This window comes from Tupaia chinensis, unplaced genomic scaffold (genome assembly GCF_000334495.1).
Source record: "Tupaia chinensis unplaced genomic scaffold, TupChi_1.0 Scaffold000031_1, whole genome shotgun sequence".
NCBI lineage: Eukaryota > Metazoa > Chordata > Mammalia > Scandentia > Tupaiidae > Tupaia > Tupaia belangeri.
Window position 1 is genome coordinate 2,142,353 of NW_006159461.1, and position 15,800 is coordinate 2,158,152.

The following is a 15,800-nucleotide window of genomic DNA, read 5'->3' on the forward strand; positions in this document are numbered from 1 at the left end:
CTCCGCGGAGCTGTTGGGCATGGCGGCCGTGCCCCCCGACCGCACACACACACACACACACATGCTCATGCACTGGGGCCGGTTTCTGGAGCACGACCTGGACCACGCCTTGCCGGCGCTGGGCACCGCGTGCTTCTCGGACGCAAAGCCCTGCAGCTCCGCCTGCTCGCACGACCCTCCCTGCCTCCCTGTGGACTACCCTCGCACTGACTCCTGGAGGGCCCAAGCACCTTGCAGAACGTTGGCACGCTCCAGCTCAGTGTGTGGCATCGACCTGACCTCTTCCGGAAGGAACTCTGTCCATACCCGGGAGCAGATGAACCAGCCCACAGCCTACCTCGATGCCTCCAGCATTTATGGGAGCTCGCAGTGGGAATCTCTGATGTTCAGAGACCATGCGGAGCCGTGGGGACTGCTGAGGACCAGCTCGCGGTGGGCCCCTTCTGGAAAGCCCTCCCCGGCGCCCCCAGCCACTGGGTGAGCAGGCCCTGGCCAGGCCAGACGCGGGCGCTGCTTCCTGGCAGGGGACTACCGCGCCAACGAGCAGCCGGCTCTGCTGGCCATGCACACCCTGTGGCTCGGCGACCACAACAGGGTGGCCTCCGAGCTGTCGACCCTGAACCCCCACTGGGATGGGGACACCCTCTACCAGGAGGCCAGGAAGGTCGTGGGCACGCAGCTGCAGCACATCACCTACAGCCACTGGCTGCCCAAGGTCCTGGGGGAGCCCGGCATGAAGGTGCTGGGTGAGTACCAGGGCTAGACCCCACCGTGAACGCCGGCATCATCATCTCCTTCGCCGCTGCAGCCTCTGCACTGGGCCGCGCGTTAACTAATCCCGTCCTGTATCGCCTGAATGACACTTTCTGTGAAATTCCCGAAGGCCACCTTCCGCTCCACAAAGCTCTCTTTTCTTCGTCCAGGCTAATAGACGAGGGTGGGATCGATCTGCTCCTCCGAGGGCTGTTCGGGGTGGGGGCTGAGCAGCGGCGGGCAGCGCCTCCCAACCCCAGGCCTAGCTCGAAGCCTGGCCTCTGCTGCCCGTTCTGCCGCCCATGACTCAGCCGCTGTCCACATCCAAAGGGGTCGCGACCATGGGATCCTGCCCTATGTCGACTTCAGGGTTTTCTGTAATTTGACTTTTGTTGAGAACTTTGAGGATCTTCAAAATGAAATGAAAGATTCAGAGATCAGACAAAAGCTGAAAAAGTAAGTCTGGAATGCTGCTGGGCTTAAAACATGACTTGGGAGAGGTGAAGCTTGGAAGGACATTTTGCAGGGGTGGAATTTGGATGCGTGAGGTTGTTGCAGATCCTTTAATAACTGTTACTGGGGAAGAAGTGTAATCTCAGAGGAAGGATTCTCCAGCGACCGAAATTCTGATTTTCCCTCCGTAAGTGTAACTATCTGAGTGCGGAGAGGTGGGCCGCTGCTCTGTTCCTTCATGGTGTATGGAAATCCAGGCAAGTCCCTTTGCTGCTGTAAGGCCATCAGCCCTCCAGCTGCAGAGTCAACTGGCCTTCACACAGGCCTGGGTAGGTAGAGCAAAGCAGCGAAAATGAAAACGAATGACTCCTTGTCCAAAGAACAGACAGCTCTGAGTTTATCATCAGAATGTATGGCGGCCCTGTTCCCCAGCTCATTAATGCCTCTCAGTAAAGTACAGTGTCAGTATTAGTGTTTATATCCGAGTTTTCTTCAAAGTTACAAGTGTAAAAATATTTCCAGAAAATAACTTTGTTTTTTACATTCATCATTAAGGTCTTTTAAAATCTTGGAAAATAAATGTTTTCTTAGGTCTTGTCCATTGAAGGCCAAATACAGAGCACGAGGGCAAGGTGGCAGACACTGGGAGTGCAGAGGGTGGGGAGGTCTCAGCTGGCTTCAGGTCCTGGGCCCTCCCCAGCTCACCTGGTCGGCACCTCTGCTTCTCAGCCCTGTGCTCGCACGGCATTTAATTCCACTCTGCCAGCCCCGCTGCCACTCCTGCCTGAGGGGTTCCTGTGCTGAGCAGGGCAGGCACTGCCGAGGTGCGGGGTTGCCTCTCAGCTCCAGGGCCAGTGGGCCGGGCGTGGGAGACGGGCGTGGGAGACGGGCGTGGGAGACGTGCCATGTAATTTTGATCCTGACATGAAATGATAAGTCCGAGAAAAGGCTGGCAGCCGGCGTTTATGACTGCCTTCAAGGCAGCGGGCCCTGCCCAGCGATCTGAGGCATTTCATGTGATTCATTCCTTAAGCAACTGTGAGAATGAGGTCCTACTTTTTATTTTATACGTTTCTGAGATACAAATCCATTTAATACTTTTCACAGGCTCTCAGTACGAACAGGTGTTTGAACAGAGACTTAATCCCGATCTCTGCGACTCCCAAGTCCGCGTCCTTTCCAGGAGAAAGCTGCAAATCCAAACTGCTTAATACTCTAATTTGTATATTTATGTCTCTTTACTTGTCTAGTCACATACGCATATTTGTATGTATGGATGCATGTATCGAACATGCAGATGTGTCATGCATTTCCACAGTTTGATATTGTATATGTGCATGAGACACATTCTCACATATAAGGGGGTAACAATATCTACATGCTCGCTTTTGCAAAGAAGGCCCAGTGTTAACACTTGGCTACGTAATTTATAGCTTTAACTGCTCGGACAGAATTCACATTAGTATCTGAACCTATTAGTACACATGTTCATTTCCTTTTTTGTTGTTGTTAAGTTTATTTATTTGTTTTCATCAGGGAGAGAGGGAGAGGGAGAGGGAGACGACACGCCATAGCATCTCCACCCCCTCCACCCCCAGCCAGTCCAGACTGCAGGGGCATGTGTGTGCCTGCGTGCAGGGGATATCCCAGGCGTGGGTCCAGTGGCACGGCCACGGCAGCACCACCTGTGGTTCTACTGTGAGATGCAGTGGTCTCTGCTGCTGGCCACCGCCATCCTCCCAGTGGCTGATGTGGAGCGAGCCTGGGCTCAGGCGGGCAGCCCTGGGTCGGCACTGAGCACTCGCCACCTGCCTTTCTGTTGGCTCCTCAATGCACGTGGGATCCTGGGCAGCCCAAGCCGAGAATCACTTTCCTTGCCTTTGGGAATGTTTGAACCAGAACTCTGGGTGTCCTGGTGCCCCAGAGGGACAGAGGAGGGGGAGACTGGAGAGAAATGGGGAGAGAAAGGAGGAGGAGGACCCCTCTTGCGGGTGAGGATGGGAGATGGGTTGTCCAGTGGTCAGGAGGAGGAGCCTAGTTGCGTTTTTGCTTAAACTGTCCTAGGTGTCTGCCTTTCCTCTTTGACTCAGCAAATTTATTAAATAACCACCGTGACTCATACAGCTACAAGCACAGAATAAATCAATTCCAGTGGTTTTTACAGTCACGACCTTCTAATCTATAGATTGCAGCTTCGCCGGAGCTGACGATGCGGATGATGGCGTCATGTCTTCAGATCTCGGAATTTACTCATTTATGTAGTCTTCCTTTACTCTTCCCCTTTATTTCTTCTCTTTTTGTATCCATTTACAAGTGTGGCTTTAGAGGTTTATTTTTAAAACACTTCCATCGCTGCTAGGAGCGGCAAGGCAGGTATCAATAAATCAACAAAGTCGGTGCTGACCTGTAGCATTGAACTTCAGATTTTATGTAATCAGGGCAGACTGTGTAAAAGTCAGCTAGAAATAATGGATGTGCACCTTTCACGGGTTTTGACTTCACATGTGTGAGAGCGCGCAGGCTCTGTCCGGTGGGCCGTGTGGAAAGTGCGTTTCCCTGTCTTGTTTCTGCTGCTCTGAGCACGGATGTGCTGAGCGCAGAGCCGGGTTACCCGTCCTGGCCTGGCCTGCTGAGCACAGAGCCGGGTTACCCGTCCTGGCCTGGCCTGTGCTTACTGGGTCTTCCATGATTACACATTTACTCTGAGAGACGTGACCACATGAGCAGCATACAAGTTCCTCCTACGTGTTTGTTTAACCCCCAGCATTTGTATTATAGTTTTATTATCATTAATATGCAACTAATTAGCAGCAATTGTCTTTCTTGTTGTTTTTGCAGGTTTTTGCCTTAGGGCACATGCACTCTCCTGAGAGAGACAGATGCGGTGAGAGGGAAAGTGAGAGGGAAGGAGAGAAATGCCCCCACACGGGAGGGGTAGCCATGCCACAATCCCTTCTCCTCTGTTCTTTTCCTGGGATCTGAGCATGCATGCACACGCACCCAGTGTGATTTTCAAGCCATCGGGTCCAGGACTTGAACCGCGATTGACCATGTGTGAAGCCAGTGACATACTGCTATGTTATCTGCTGGTTCCTTTAAAGATAGTTCTTGCTATGTGGCCCAGGCAAGCCTGCAGCATGACAGGCGCATGCCTCTGAGCCCAGCCTTTACGGCAGACCAGGAATCCAGCTGGGGCTCTCATGTGGCCCCAGCCCATGGCAGCGTCTTAGCAGCCCACACTGCTACCGCTGGGCCAGATAGTCACGTCTGAGTCTCCTTCTGTCTTAGTCCGTGACTACGTTGTAACCTGGGACTTGGTGGTTTATGAAGAAGATAAAGGTTTATTTGTGGAACCCATGATTTGGGATGGACTTGGCTGCAGAGTGCAAAGACATCACCACATGGCAGAAGGTGGAGCGTTCATTTAGCAGAGCCTGAGTCCCTGCCTGTCCGTCTGCCGCCCTCCCTCTGCTGCGTGTACGCGGGGCTGATGGGCCTGCCCTGGTGACCTTGGCACACCACAGGCCCCGCCCTAGGGCAGTGGAAGGAATAAAGTTTGCACTTAATGTCTTTATTGGACAACCTCGTCCCAACACGTGAACTTGTGGAGGGCATCTGCTCACTGCCCACTGAGCACAAATTCCAAAAGGGACAACTATTGTCTAAAACAAAGCACCACCATCTAAGAGCCCTTTTTAAATATGTGGATTTAGCTTTCTTTCTTTTCTTTTCTTTCTTTCTTTCTTTTTTTTTTTTTTTTTAGAGCTTTTTGCTTTAAAGTGTGAACTTTTCACAGAAAGAGACAGTGAGAGGGAAAGTGAGAAATCATCCCCATGGGTTATGACCGCACTGCAATCCCTCCTGCGTTCTCCTCCTGGGATCTTGGGCACACACGCACATGTGCCTCGTATGACTTTCAAGTCACTGAGGCTGGGACTTGAACCATGATTGGCCACATGAGAGTCCAGTGACATAACTGCCATGCCATCTGCTGGTCCCAATTAGACTTAGTTGTTTTTTTTTTTTTTTTGGAGAGGTTTTTGCTATAGGGTGCGCGTGCTCACCAGACAGAGAGAGACAGAGAAACAGAAAGTAAGAAATCATCCCCCAGGGGGAATGACCACGCCCCAATCCCTTCTCCTCCATTCTCCTCTCGGGATCTTGGGCACACACACACGCACCCGGCTTGAGTTTTAAGCCACTGGGTCCAGGACTCGAACTGCGGTCGACTACATGGGAGTCCAGCGACATAGCCATTACGCTAACTGCTGGTCCCTGGACTTAGTTTTCATAGAAATATCAGGGGACCTCCAAAAGTTCATGGAAAAATGGAACTTAAGTATCCATTAAAATAGGCACAGCTTTCACAGTACACATTTCCCATGAGCGTTTTGAAGCCTCCATGTAAGTACTCTCCTCTTCTACTAAAAACTTCATTATTTTACATAATATTTCATTAAATTACGTGACTAACATCACAGAGACAGCAGGGATAACTCGTGGACCTGCGCTGACAGCTCAATGGGCAGAAGCCGCAGCTCAGGGGCAGCCCCGGACTGGGAGTCCTTAGCCCAGAGCGTCAGGAGGAGTGGAGAGCAGTGCCCACTGGGCTTTGCAGCGAAGGAAGGTGTGAAGGTGGTGAAGGCTGGGCAAAGGCTGCTCACTGAGCAAACGTCATGGTGATCGCACACATTTAGGTTCAAGAGAAGGGCTGTTTCTGACACTCTAAGGCTCAGAGAACATCGCAGGGAGATGGGTGGTAACAGCCGTGCTCCCGATGCGTCCGGAGACCAGACTCTTTCTCGGCTCAGACTAATTGTGTTGTGTGACCTCAGGCAGTTTAGATGGGTTTTCTTGTGTTCTTTTCTCTAAAGTGAGGCTGTTTCACTAAGAGATCCCTCAAGTTCTTCTCCATCTAAGCTTATAAGATTTCTCAGTTAATTACTATCAAAGTGAGATCTTAAAATAATAATTAAAAAGATGCTCTTTCATTAATAAGTTGTAAGTCACAGCTCATAATACCTTCCTGTTTTAGTAATACTTCTTCACATCTTTAAGTGTCATCTGGTCAGGGGGAGTGGGGGAGGGGGCTCCTTAAAAAGTTCATGGAATATGCATATTATGAAAAAAAATTATGCATGGGTTGTGCAATTTTTCCCCCAGAAAAAAATTGTACTCTAATTCTATTTTCCATGACTTCAGTTACTTTTGAAGACTTCTGTCAGGTTGTCACCAGAAGTTAAATCTGATTTTCCTTGTCAGCTTCAATTAGTACCTTCTCATTGGATCTTTTAGGCAGTTTTTAAAAGCCTGACTGGCACATGAAGGTCCATACTAAGGATTTCCTCTGAAGTGACCACATGTGCTTTGTGTGGGCAGTACCTGGGCTGTCACAGGAAAGCCACATGGGGACAGTTTTGTAGCCATCCTTCAGTTCCCTTCATGAAACTGGCGAGATTCTGGGGAGTCTTCTCAAGGACTCATGGCATGGGGCAGGGAGCCCTACACACCAAAGGACTCATGGCATGGGGCAGGGGCCCCACATATCACAGGACTCATGGCATGGGGCAGGGGGCCCACACACCACAGGACTATGGCACGGGGCAGGGGCCCACACACCACAGGACTATGGCATGGGGTAGGGGCCCATGCACCGCAGGAGGGATTTTTCTGAGAAGGCATTGTATATCTTAGTTCGTTTGTTCTGCTATCTCCTCACACTGGAGACTGGGTAATTTATCAAGAAAAAAATTACTTGCCCCAGCTTTGGAGGATGAGAAGCCCCAAATCAAGGTGCCAGCAGGTTCCATGTCTGATGAAACCCTCTTCTTCTGAGATGGGTCTCAAATTCTGCATCCTCACAGGGCATAAGGGACAGGATGATGGAAAGGGTGAACACTGTGGGAAACTCTTCATGAATCTCATTCCTACCAGCAGAGCTCTCGTGACTAATCACCTCCTCAGTGCCCCATCTCTTAATACTGTCATATTATGGATGAAGCTTTTTGTGTTCTCTTAATTTCTTGAACATGTATTTCTTTCATGATCAAGAGAAAGCCAGCGACTGAAAGAGAGAGACACCTACAACGTGCTTCTGGTGCCATTGTCCTTAGCCCCCCCCCCAGATGGTGGGCTCAGGTGTATCAGCATGCTAAGGGAGGTCCCTGGACTTGAACCAGAAACCTTCCCATGTGGAACTGCCTCGTGGAATGTTGCATTTTACTGCTATGCACCATCTGGTCCCAAAGATTAAGTTGTAACATCAATTTTTGGAGGACACATTTGGGCCCTAGCAGTAGAGAAACCCAGCCCTGAGGGGGCAGGAGTTATCTGTGAAAGACTGTTGGCTATGGAAGTGCAGACAGAGGCCTTCTGAGATGTGAGGAAAGTAGAGCCCACACTGGAACCAGCTTCAGCAAGATAAGAGTGGGAAAGGAAAGGCCATGAATTAGCGTTGGATGCATCCCACCCCAGAGATGTTAAGACTTGCCAGGGAAACTTACACTTTTTTCCAAGTGAAATTGCATATGGAGCCCTGGTCTTTAAAGATGACACAGAGAAATTCTGGAAGAGAAAGAAGGGAGTAGGTCTCCTTGGCTTCCTCTCTTCTCAGTTACCTTTCTGCAGTCCAAAGACCCACAGTATTTGCTAGAAGGATTTGTGACCATGTAAACCCTTACTTCCTTTAATACAAAGCTCAGAGAATATTATTTTTTCAGTCAAAGGTGTTTCTTTTTTTAAGAGCTTGTTTTAGTCAAATACCATGTGAAAATGAATCATTTTCTTTTTATGGGCTTGTTCTTGCTCTCAAGAATTTTACTTTCTGTTTCTTTTCCTTGCAATAACATATAATGAGCACAACGTGAAGATTAATTATCCATTGAGTGGTGAATATAAATTCTCAAATAGAGAGAGGCCATCTTAAAAACTATTTTTGAATCTTTTGAAAATATGAATGCTGTTTTTTTTCCTTTTTTTTTTTTTCTTTTTCTTTTTGTGGCTTGGTGGCCCAGGGAGCTGGATACCACATGGCTCTCTGCAGTTCAATTTCCATGCCCAGCTGCTGAGAGACACTCCGGGCACATATGCGTTTATACCCCAAATCCCAGCAGGGTGGAGAAATGAAAGATGAAAGATCATGATGTGGCCATGCCCCATTTGGGGGTACTTCCTTCCCTTTCTCTCTTTGTCTGTTTCTGGTGAATGCACATGCCCTCTGCAATTAAAAAAAAAAAAGTAAAAAAAAAAAATTAATTTGACTTTGACTCCCCAAAGTTCATCCCAGGGCTTAGCACAAAGTAGCAGCTAGATATTTTATTAAAGGTAACATGACCTACCTGGGTGAAGTTCACTTTAAAATCCCAATGCCCTTGGTTCAAAAGTATTCTGAATGTGGGGACCAGCAGTTAGCGTAATGGTTATGTCGCTGGACTCCCACGTAGTTGACCGCGGTTCGCATCCCAGACCTGGTGGCTTAAAACTCACGCCGGGCGCGTGTGCGTGCATGCCCAAGATCCCGAGAGGAGAATGGAGAAGAAAGGATTGCGGCATGACCATCCCCCCTGGGGGGTGATTTCTCGCTTTCTGTCTCTATGTCTCTCTCTCTGTCTGGTGAGTGCACACGCCCTATAGCGAAAACCTCTCAAAAAAAAAAGTATTCTGATTGTGAAACCCTTGATAAAGATAAATTTTTCTTAGGTGAAAATAAAGTTTTTATACTTGTCCATACCGATTTACTTTTTCACCATGTCTTAGTGGCCTTCATCAGCTATGATCTACTATAATATAAGAATTTACAGCAGAGGGAACCAGCAGTTAGAGTAATGGCTATGTCGCTGGACTCCCACGTAGTCGACCGTGGTTCGTGTCCCGGACCCGGTGGCTTAAAACTCACGCCGGGCGCGTGTGCGTGCATGCCCAAGATCCCGAGAGGAGAATGGAGGAGAAGGGATTGCGGCATGACCATCCCCCCTGGGGGGTGATTTCTCGCTTTCTGTCTCTCTGTCTCTTTCTGTCTGTCTGGCGAGCGCACGCGCCCTACAGTGAAAATCTCTCCAAAAAAAAAAAGAATTTACAGCAGAGAAAACCATAAGTGTTTGATTCTTATATTACCTTAGCCCCAATTTAAAAAGAATTAAAAATGTACACACTTTCATGCACACACACACACACAAACACACACACATTGAAACTCGTTCAGTTTTAGCCCTACAACATGGAAGGCACACATGACTAAGTAAATACAAAGTGACAAGAGGCCAATTAAAATTCAGGCTGTCAGTCAGCTACCCCCAAAGGCCCAATTCCTGTGAGTGACTCAGTTCTGTTCATGTAGAAAAAACAGAATGCAAAACAATTCATTTAACACTTTAAAGCATGACATTTAATTTGCCACAGGTTGTGTAGATTTTACAGTGGTGACTCTTAGTAATTGTCTTTTAGGGACTATAAAGATATAAATTATAGGTAGATAGATGATCTTCTTGACTTTGAAAATATGCTTTTATTTTTCTCTGCCTTTGAAAATTGTTTGGTGCTATGAGAAGATAAGCTATGTTACAATTATAGTAACTCAAGTGAAAAATCATTACTAATATGCCAAAGTTTAACACAGAAGTGAATGTTTTCAAGTGCTCATGGTTACATACAGTATGAAATCATGACATATGAGGAGTCCTCAAAAAATCATAGAAAACGTATTATGAAGCACGATGCATGGATTTCAAATTTTTTTCTCCCCAAATAAACTTGTGCTTTAATTCAATTTTTCCAAGAATATTTTGAAGTCCCTTTGTATACATTATAGAAAACGTTATACTGAACAAACTATATTCTTTATTGTACTGCACTTTGTTTTTGTTTTTGTTTTTGAGAGTTCTTTTCACTATAGGGCATATGTGCTTGCTGGAAAGACAGAGAGAGAATCAGAAAGTGAGAAATCACCCCCAGGAGGATGGTCACGCCGCAATCCCTTCTCCTCCATTCTCCTCTCGGGATCTTGGGCACACATGCAAATGCTCCCAGTGTGAGTTTTTAGCCACCGATCCCAACTTGAACCGTGGTTGGACTACATGCAATTCAGCAACGCAACCATTATGCCAACTGATGGTCCTTGCACTTTTACATTTTAAGAGTGCAAATATGCATATGAATGAAATTTAATGCATTTTGTCTTTAAATCATCAAAATCCAACTAAAATTAAATTTTTAATCTACAGTGAATGGTAAGAATCACATGCAGTACCGTGCACGCATTTTAAGTGGGCCATTGGATGCATATCTCTATAGCATCATCTAGTAGAGACAGAGAGCATTGTCATTATCCCAGAACTTACCTGGCAGTCTCTGCAGTCTTCCCCCCTGGCCCCTCCACAAGAGTCAAGGTCAGGTGTCTATCCCCGTGCCTATTCTAGAACCTCACACACATAGAATTACACTCCCTGGACTCTGTGAAGCTTGCTTTGCTTTTCGCAGCATGATCCCGGGAGGTATGTCGGTAGATCCTATTGTTGATTACTGTGAGTGATGTCGTCTGTATGAATACACACATATTTGTGTTATCTGGTATGAATGACTGCCACGAACACTCTTGTGGAAGTCTTTGTGGATCTCTGTGTCATATCTCTTGAACAAAAACCTAGTAGTGTAGTTTCTGGGCTACTTGGTAACTCTACGTTTACCTTTTGAGAAACTACCAAGTCATTATTCAAAGCGGTTGTAATGTTATCCGTTCTTGCTGGCAATGTGGAAAAGTTCCTTTTCCTTCTCTCCTGTTTCTCAGTTTGGAAATGTTCTACTGACCTTCTGGCAACTCCGTGGACTCTTCCATCTGTCATCTTCTATTTCCTTTTACATGTATCAAGGGAAATTTCCATTTCAGTTACTGCACTGGCTCTAGAACTTACAGGTTTTTGGATGGTTCCCTATTCCCTTTTGAGATTTGTCTAAATGTTAACTCAATAATAATGTATCTTCATTAATTTTTTGAATAATTTACAATAGCTGCTTTAATGTCCTTTTCTGATAAGTTTAACATCACAACCATCATTTGGGGTCAAATACTATTAACTCCTTATTTTCATAAGTGTGGACTTATATTTTTCTGTCTTGTAGTTTTTGAATGCTTATCAATTTCTGTGATTCCCCCTTACATTTGTGCAGGTTTTGTTTTACGCTTCGTGTGTGTGAAACGTGGAAAGACTAAGCTGTTCCGTATGCAGACGTGGCGCTGCTCAGCCTCTAACTCTTGTCTCCCATTCACAGCTGGGCAGCTCTTGGGTATAGGCGTGCTGAGTATGTTTTACTTTCATAAAAGAGACTCCTCCTGAGACTCGGTGAGCTGTTCCCTGGGCTGGCTATCCAGGCTGTTAGGTATTAGGAGCATCTTCTTGTTCCGACTCAAGCCCCTGCAGCAGTTGCTCTCGGTAAGCCTCAGGTAGTTCCTCCAGCTAGGTGCCAACCAGTCTTTCCGAGGGACTGTGGGGTCCCACTGCCCAGCTCCCCAGCAGGCAGGTCCTGCCTCCTGCTTCCAGCTGCTCCAGCGTCCTGGCCTCCGATGATACCCTCTCAGTGCTGCCCAGCAACGCCTTGCTAGGCTGGGATGCCAGCGCGCTGCTGTGCTGGGGAAGTAAAGCTGGGCTGTTGCACAAGCTTCTCTTTTCTTTAAAAAAAAAATATGATTTCTTATTTCTATTCAATCATTGTACATCTCCATAGCACACGATATGGTTTTTCAAAGTATGTATGTAATATGTGACTGTCAAATCAAGGATATTACCGTATACATCATTTTCTTTTTTTGAAGAGGTGTTTTCGCTATAAGGCGCGTGCGCTCGTCAGAAAGACAGAGAGACAGAGAGATAGAAAGCGAGAAATCACCCCCCAGGGGGGATGGTCACGCCGCAATCCCTTCTCCTCCATTCTCCTCTCGGGATCTTGGGCACGCACGCACACGCGCCCGGCGTGAGTTTAAGCTGCTGGATCTGGGACTTGAACTGTGGTCAACTACATGGGAGTCCAGCAACATAACCATTATGCTAACTGCTGGTCCCCATATACATCATTTTCAACAGAGAACTTTACATTCCTGAGTCTGTTAACAGTAAGTGGAAAGGAGTGTGGGAGGCCAAGAGCATAGGGAAGGAAATTTGGGGAGAAAAATAGAGGTAATACATTTGTGGAACACCGATACGGTTGATTATTTGTTGACGAGGACATGTGTAGTATTCTCACCTGGGCTGGACTGAGGTGTATATCATGCTGGGTAAAGTCTCTTTATAATCTAAATGCTGTATAGCAATTAAATGTATAATAATAATAATAAATTTAAAAGAAAGAAAATATGAAAAAGAAAGTGCTTCTTTCCTTTGCTCTTACCACCCACATCCATTCCCCTTCCCTGTAGTTTCTGGTGTCTGCACTCACTCTCAGTACCTTTTTTTTTTTAATTTAAATTTCTTTTATACATTCAATCACAGATGCCACTTACTTAGCTTGCAAAGTGAATATTCCAACATGGATACATTTCTCACCAGTCCAGTGGAGAATAATATACATATCATCTTCAACACATAATAACCCATTTCTTTGTCTCAGAAATGCTCCGCCTCTCTATTTTTCTCCTTAATGTCCTTCCTCAGACTCCCCTCCTTCTCCCACCGTCTTCCTGCACTGTATCTGGTATCTATAACCATTTCTATGTTTCTGTGTCCTCTAGTCAATTAGTTTTGGTCATAGAGTGCTGTCAGTAGGTATATATTCAGTGGGGACATACCGTGTCTCTCCTTCACAGCCTGGCTTGCTTCACTCAGCAGTAAATCTTCCATATTCATCCACTTTCTGTCAAAAGCCAGGGTCTTGTTGTTTTCTATGGCTGAGTAGTATTCCATAGAGTACATGTGCCACACTTTTCCAATCCATTCTTCTGCTCGTGGGCATTTGGGTTGGTTCCATGTCTTAGCAATTGTGAATAATGCCACAATAACATAGCTGTGCAAGCACTTTTCTGACTAAGCGTTCTTCTGTCCTTTGGGCAGATACCAAGGAGTGAGATTGCCGGATCATATGGAAGTTCTATCTGTAGATCTTTGAGGAATCTCTATGTTGTCCTCCACAGTGGCTGGGCCAATTTACATTCCTACCAGCAGTGTAGGAGAGTTCCCCTTTCACCACACCCCCCCGCCAGCACTTAATCATTTTTTTTTTAATCTTAGTCATTGTGACTGGGGTTAGGTGGTATCTCATTGTGGTTTTGATCTGCATCTCCTTTATAATGAAGGATGTTGAACATTTTTTTATATGTCTTTGACTATTTGTATGTCTTCCTTGGAGAGTGGTATTTTCAACTTATTCTCCTATCTTTAATTAGGGTTGATCATCTTTTTTGGGGACAGCTGCTTGAGTGCCCTGTGTATTGTGATTATCAGTTCCTTAACTGATGCATAGTTTTGTATCTTCAGATCTTTTGATTTTTGCCATAGAGTGCAAACATTCAGTATATATTGAGCAGGGATAAACAGTATTTGTCTTTCATATTCTGGCTTACTTTGCTTAGCATTAAGTCTTACATTCATCCATTTTGTATGAAATGAGAAGAACTCATTTTTCCTTACAGCTGAGCAGTATTTCATAGTGTAAATACCACTTTTTTTTCTCAATCCAGTCATCAATTCTTGGTCATTTACATTGATTCCATGACTAACCAGTTGTGAATAATACTACGGTAATACAGATGTGACAGTTCTTTTCCAATTGAGTGTTTTCCTATCCTTTGGGTAAATATGTAGGAGTGGGATTACTGGGTAATATGGTAGTTCTATTTGTAGATTTTTGGGGAACCTCTTAATTATTTTCCACAGTGGCTGTACCGATTTACATTTTCATCTGCAGCATAAGAGGATTTCCTTTTCACTTGAGACTTGCCAGTACTTGTTCTTTCTTTCTTTCTTTCTTTTCTTTATCACAGCCATTCTGACTGGGATTAAGTGGTAACTCATTGTGGTCTTGGTTTACATTTTCGTCATGATAGAAATGTTGAACATTTTTAAATATGCATTTTGATCAATCATCTGTCTTCCTCAGAGAGTTGTCTGTTCAACTCATTTGTCCATTTCTAGATTGGATTACTTGATTTTTAGTGAGTGAGCTGCTTGAATTCCCTGTATATTCCGGTTATCAATCAGTAGCATAGTTTGAAAATATTTTCTCCCATTCTGAAAGTTGTTTCTTCATTCTAAGTATTGCTTCCTTCTCTATACAGAAGCTTTTCAGCATGACGTAATTCTACTTGTCTATTGTTGTGATTATTGCCTATTCTTTAAGGGTTTTATTTAAGAAATCTTTGCCTACTCCAATGTCTTCAGGTGTTTTCCACCAGTAGTTTTATAATGTAAAGTTTTTATTTAGAACTTTGATCCATTTTCAGTTGATTTTTTCTTAATGATGAGAAATAGGGTCTACATTCACTTTCCACATGTGAGTACCCAGTAATTCCAGCACCATTTGCTGAAAAGGCATTCTTTTCTCTATTGCATCATCATGTGCCTTTGGCAAAGATCAGCTGGCTGTATGTTTTGGGACTTATTTGTGGATTCTGTATTTTGTTCAATTAGTCTATGTGTCTGTTTTTGTACTAGTGCTACAGTGTTTTGATTATCATAGCTTTGTAATATATTTGAGGTCAGATAGTGAGATGCCTCCTACTTTATTCATTTTTTGCAAAGTACTGCCATGGAAATTTAGGGATTTTTATAATTTTGGACCTATTTTGATTTTTTTTTTCTGTTATTGTGAAGAACATCACTAGTTATTTCATTGGAGTTGCATTAAACTTGGTTTTTTTTTTGAAGAGGTTTTTGCTATAGGGCGCGTGCGCTCGCCAGAAAGACAGAGAGACAGAGAGACAGAAAGCGAGAAATCAACCCCCGGGGGGATGGCCACGCCACAATCCCTTCTCCATTCTCCTCTTGGGATTTTGGGCACACACGCACACGCGCCAGGCGTGAGTGCAAGTTCCCAGATCCGGGACTCGAACCACGGTTGACTATGTGGGAGTCCAGCGACAAAGCCATTACGCTAACTGCTGGTCCCGAGTTGCATTAAACTTGTAAATTAGTTTGGGAAGAATCGACATTTTGATTATACTCTTACTATCTAAGAACAAGAGATGTCTTTTTAATTTTTTGTATCATAGTCAATTTACTTTTTCAGTCTTTCATAATTTTCCTTGTAAAGGTCTTTCACCTCTTTGGTTAGGTGCATATTTAGGTGTTTTTGTTGTTCTTGTTGTGGTGGTGGTTTTGTAAATGAGATTACTTTCTTCAATTTTGCCTCAGTCTTTTCTGAGGCTGCTCATTCTTATGCTGCTTGTTGTCCAGTATTTGAAAACTGTGTACTTATATTTTTGGTCTTTTCTAATAGCTGTATACAATGGGAGGGCCGGTCTCCTTCCAGTTATACCACCATAGCCAGAGACAGTATTTAATATTCTCTTTTTTTGTTTTTATTTTAATTTAATTTAATTAATTATTATTATTTTTTTTGAGAGGTTTTCGCTATAGGGCGTGTGCGCTCGCCAGACAGACAGAGAGAGACAC

The 15,800-nt window shown here is 45.1% G+C and overlaps 1 protein-coding gene across 1 annotated transcript in view; it reads left to right on the top strand.

Moving 5' to 3' along the window:
* Positions 1-15,800, top strand: part of PXDNL (peroxidasin like) — a 525,965-nt gene that overhangs the window by 420,883 nt on the left and 89,282 nt on the right. Inside the window, 3 exon segments of the mRNA XM_006140357.1 lie at positions 11-758; positions 761-998; positions 1,000-1,209. Of these exon segments, the coding sequence (XP_006140419.1) occupies positions 11-758; positions 761-998; positions 1,000-1,209 (1,196 nt within the window).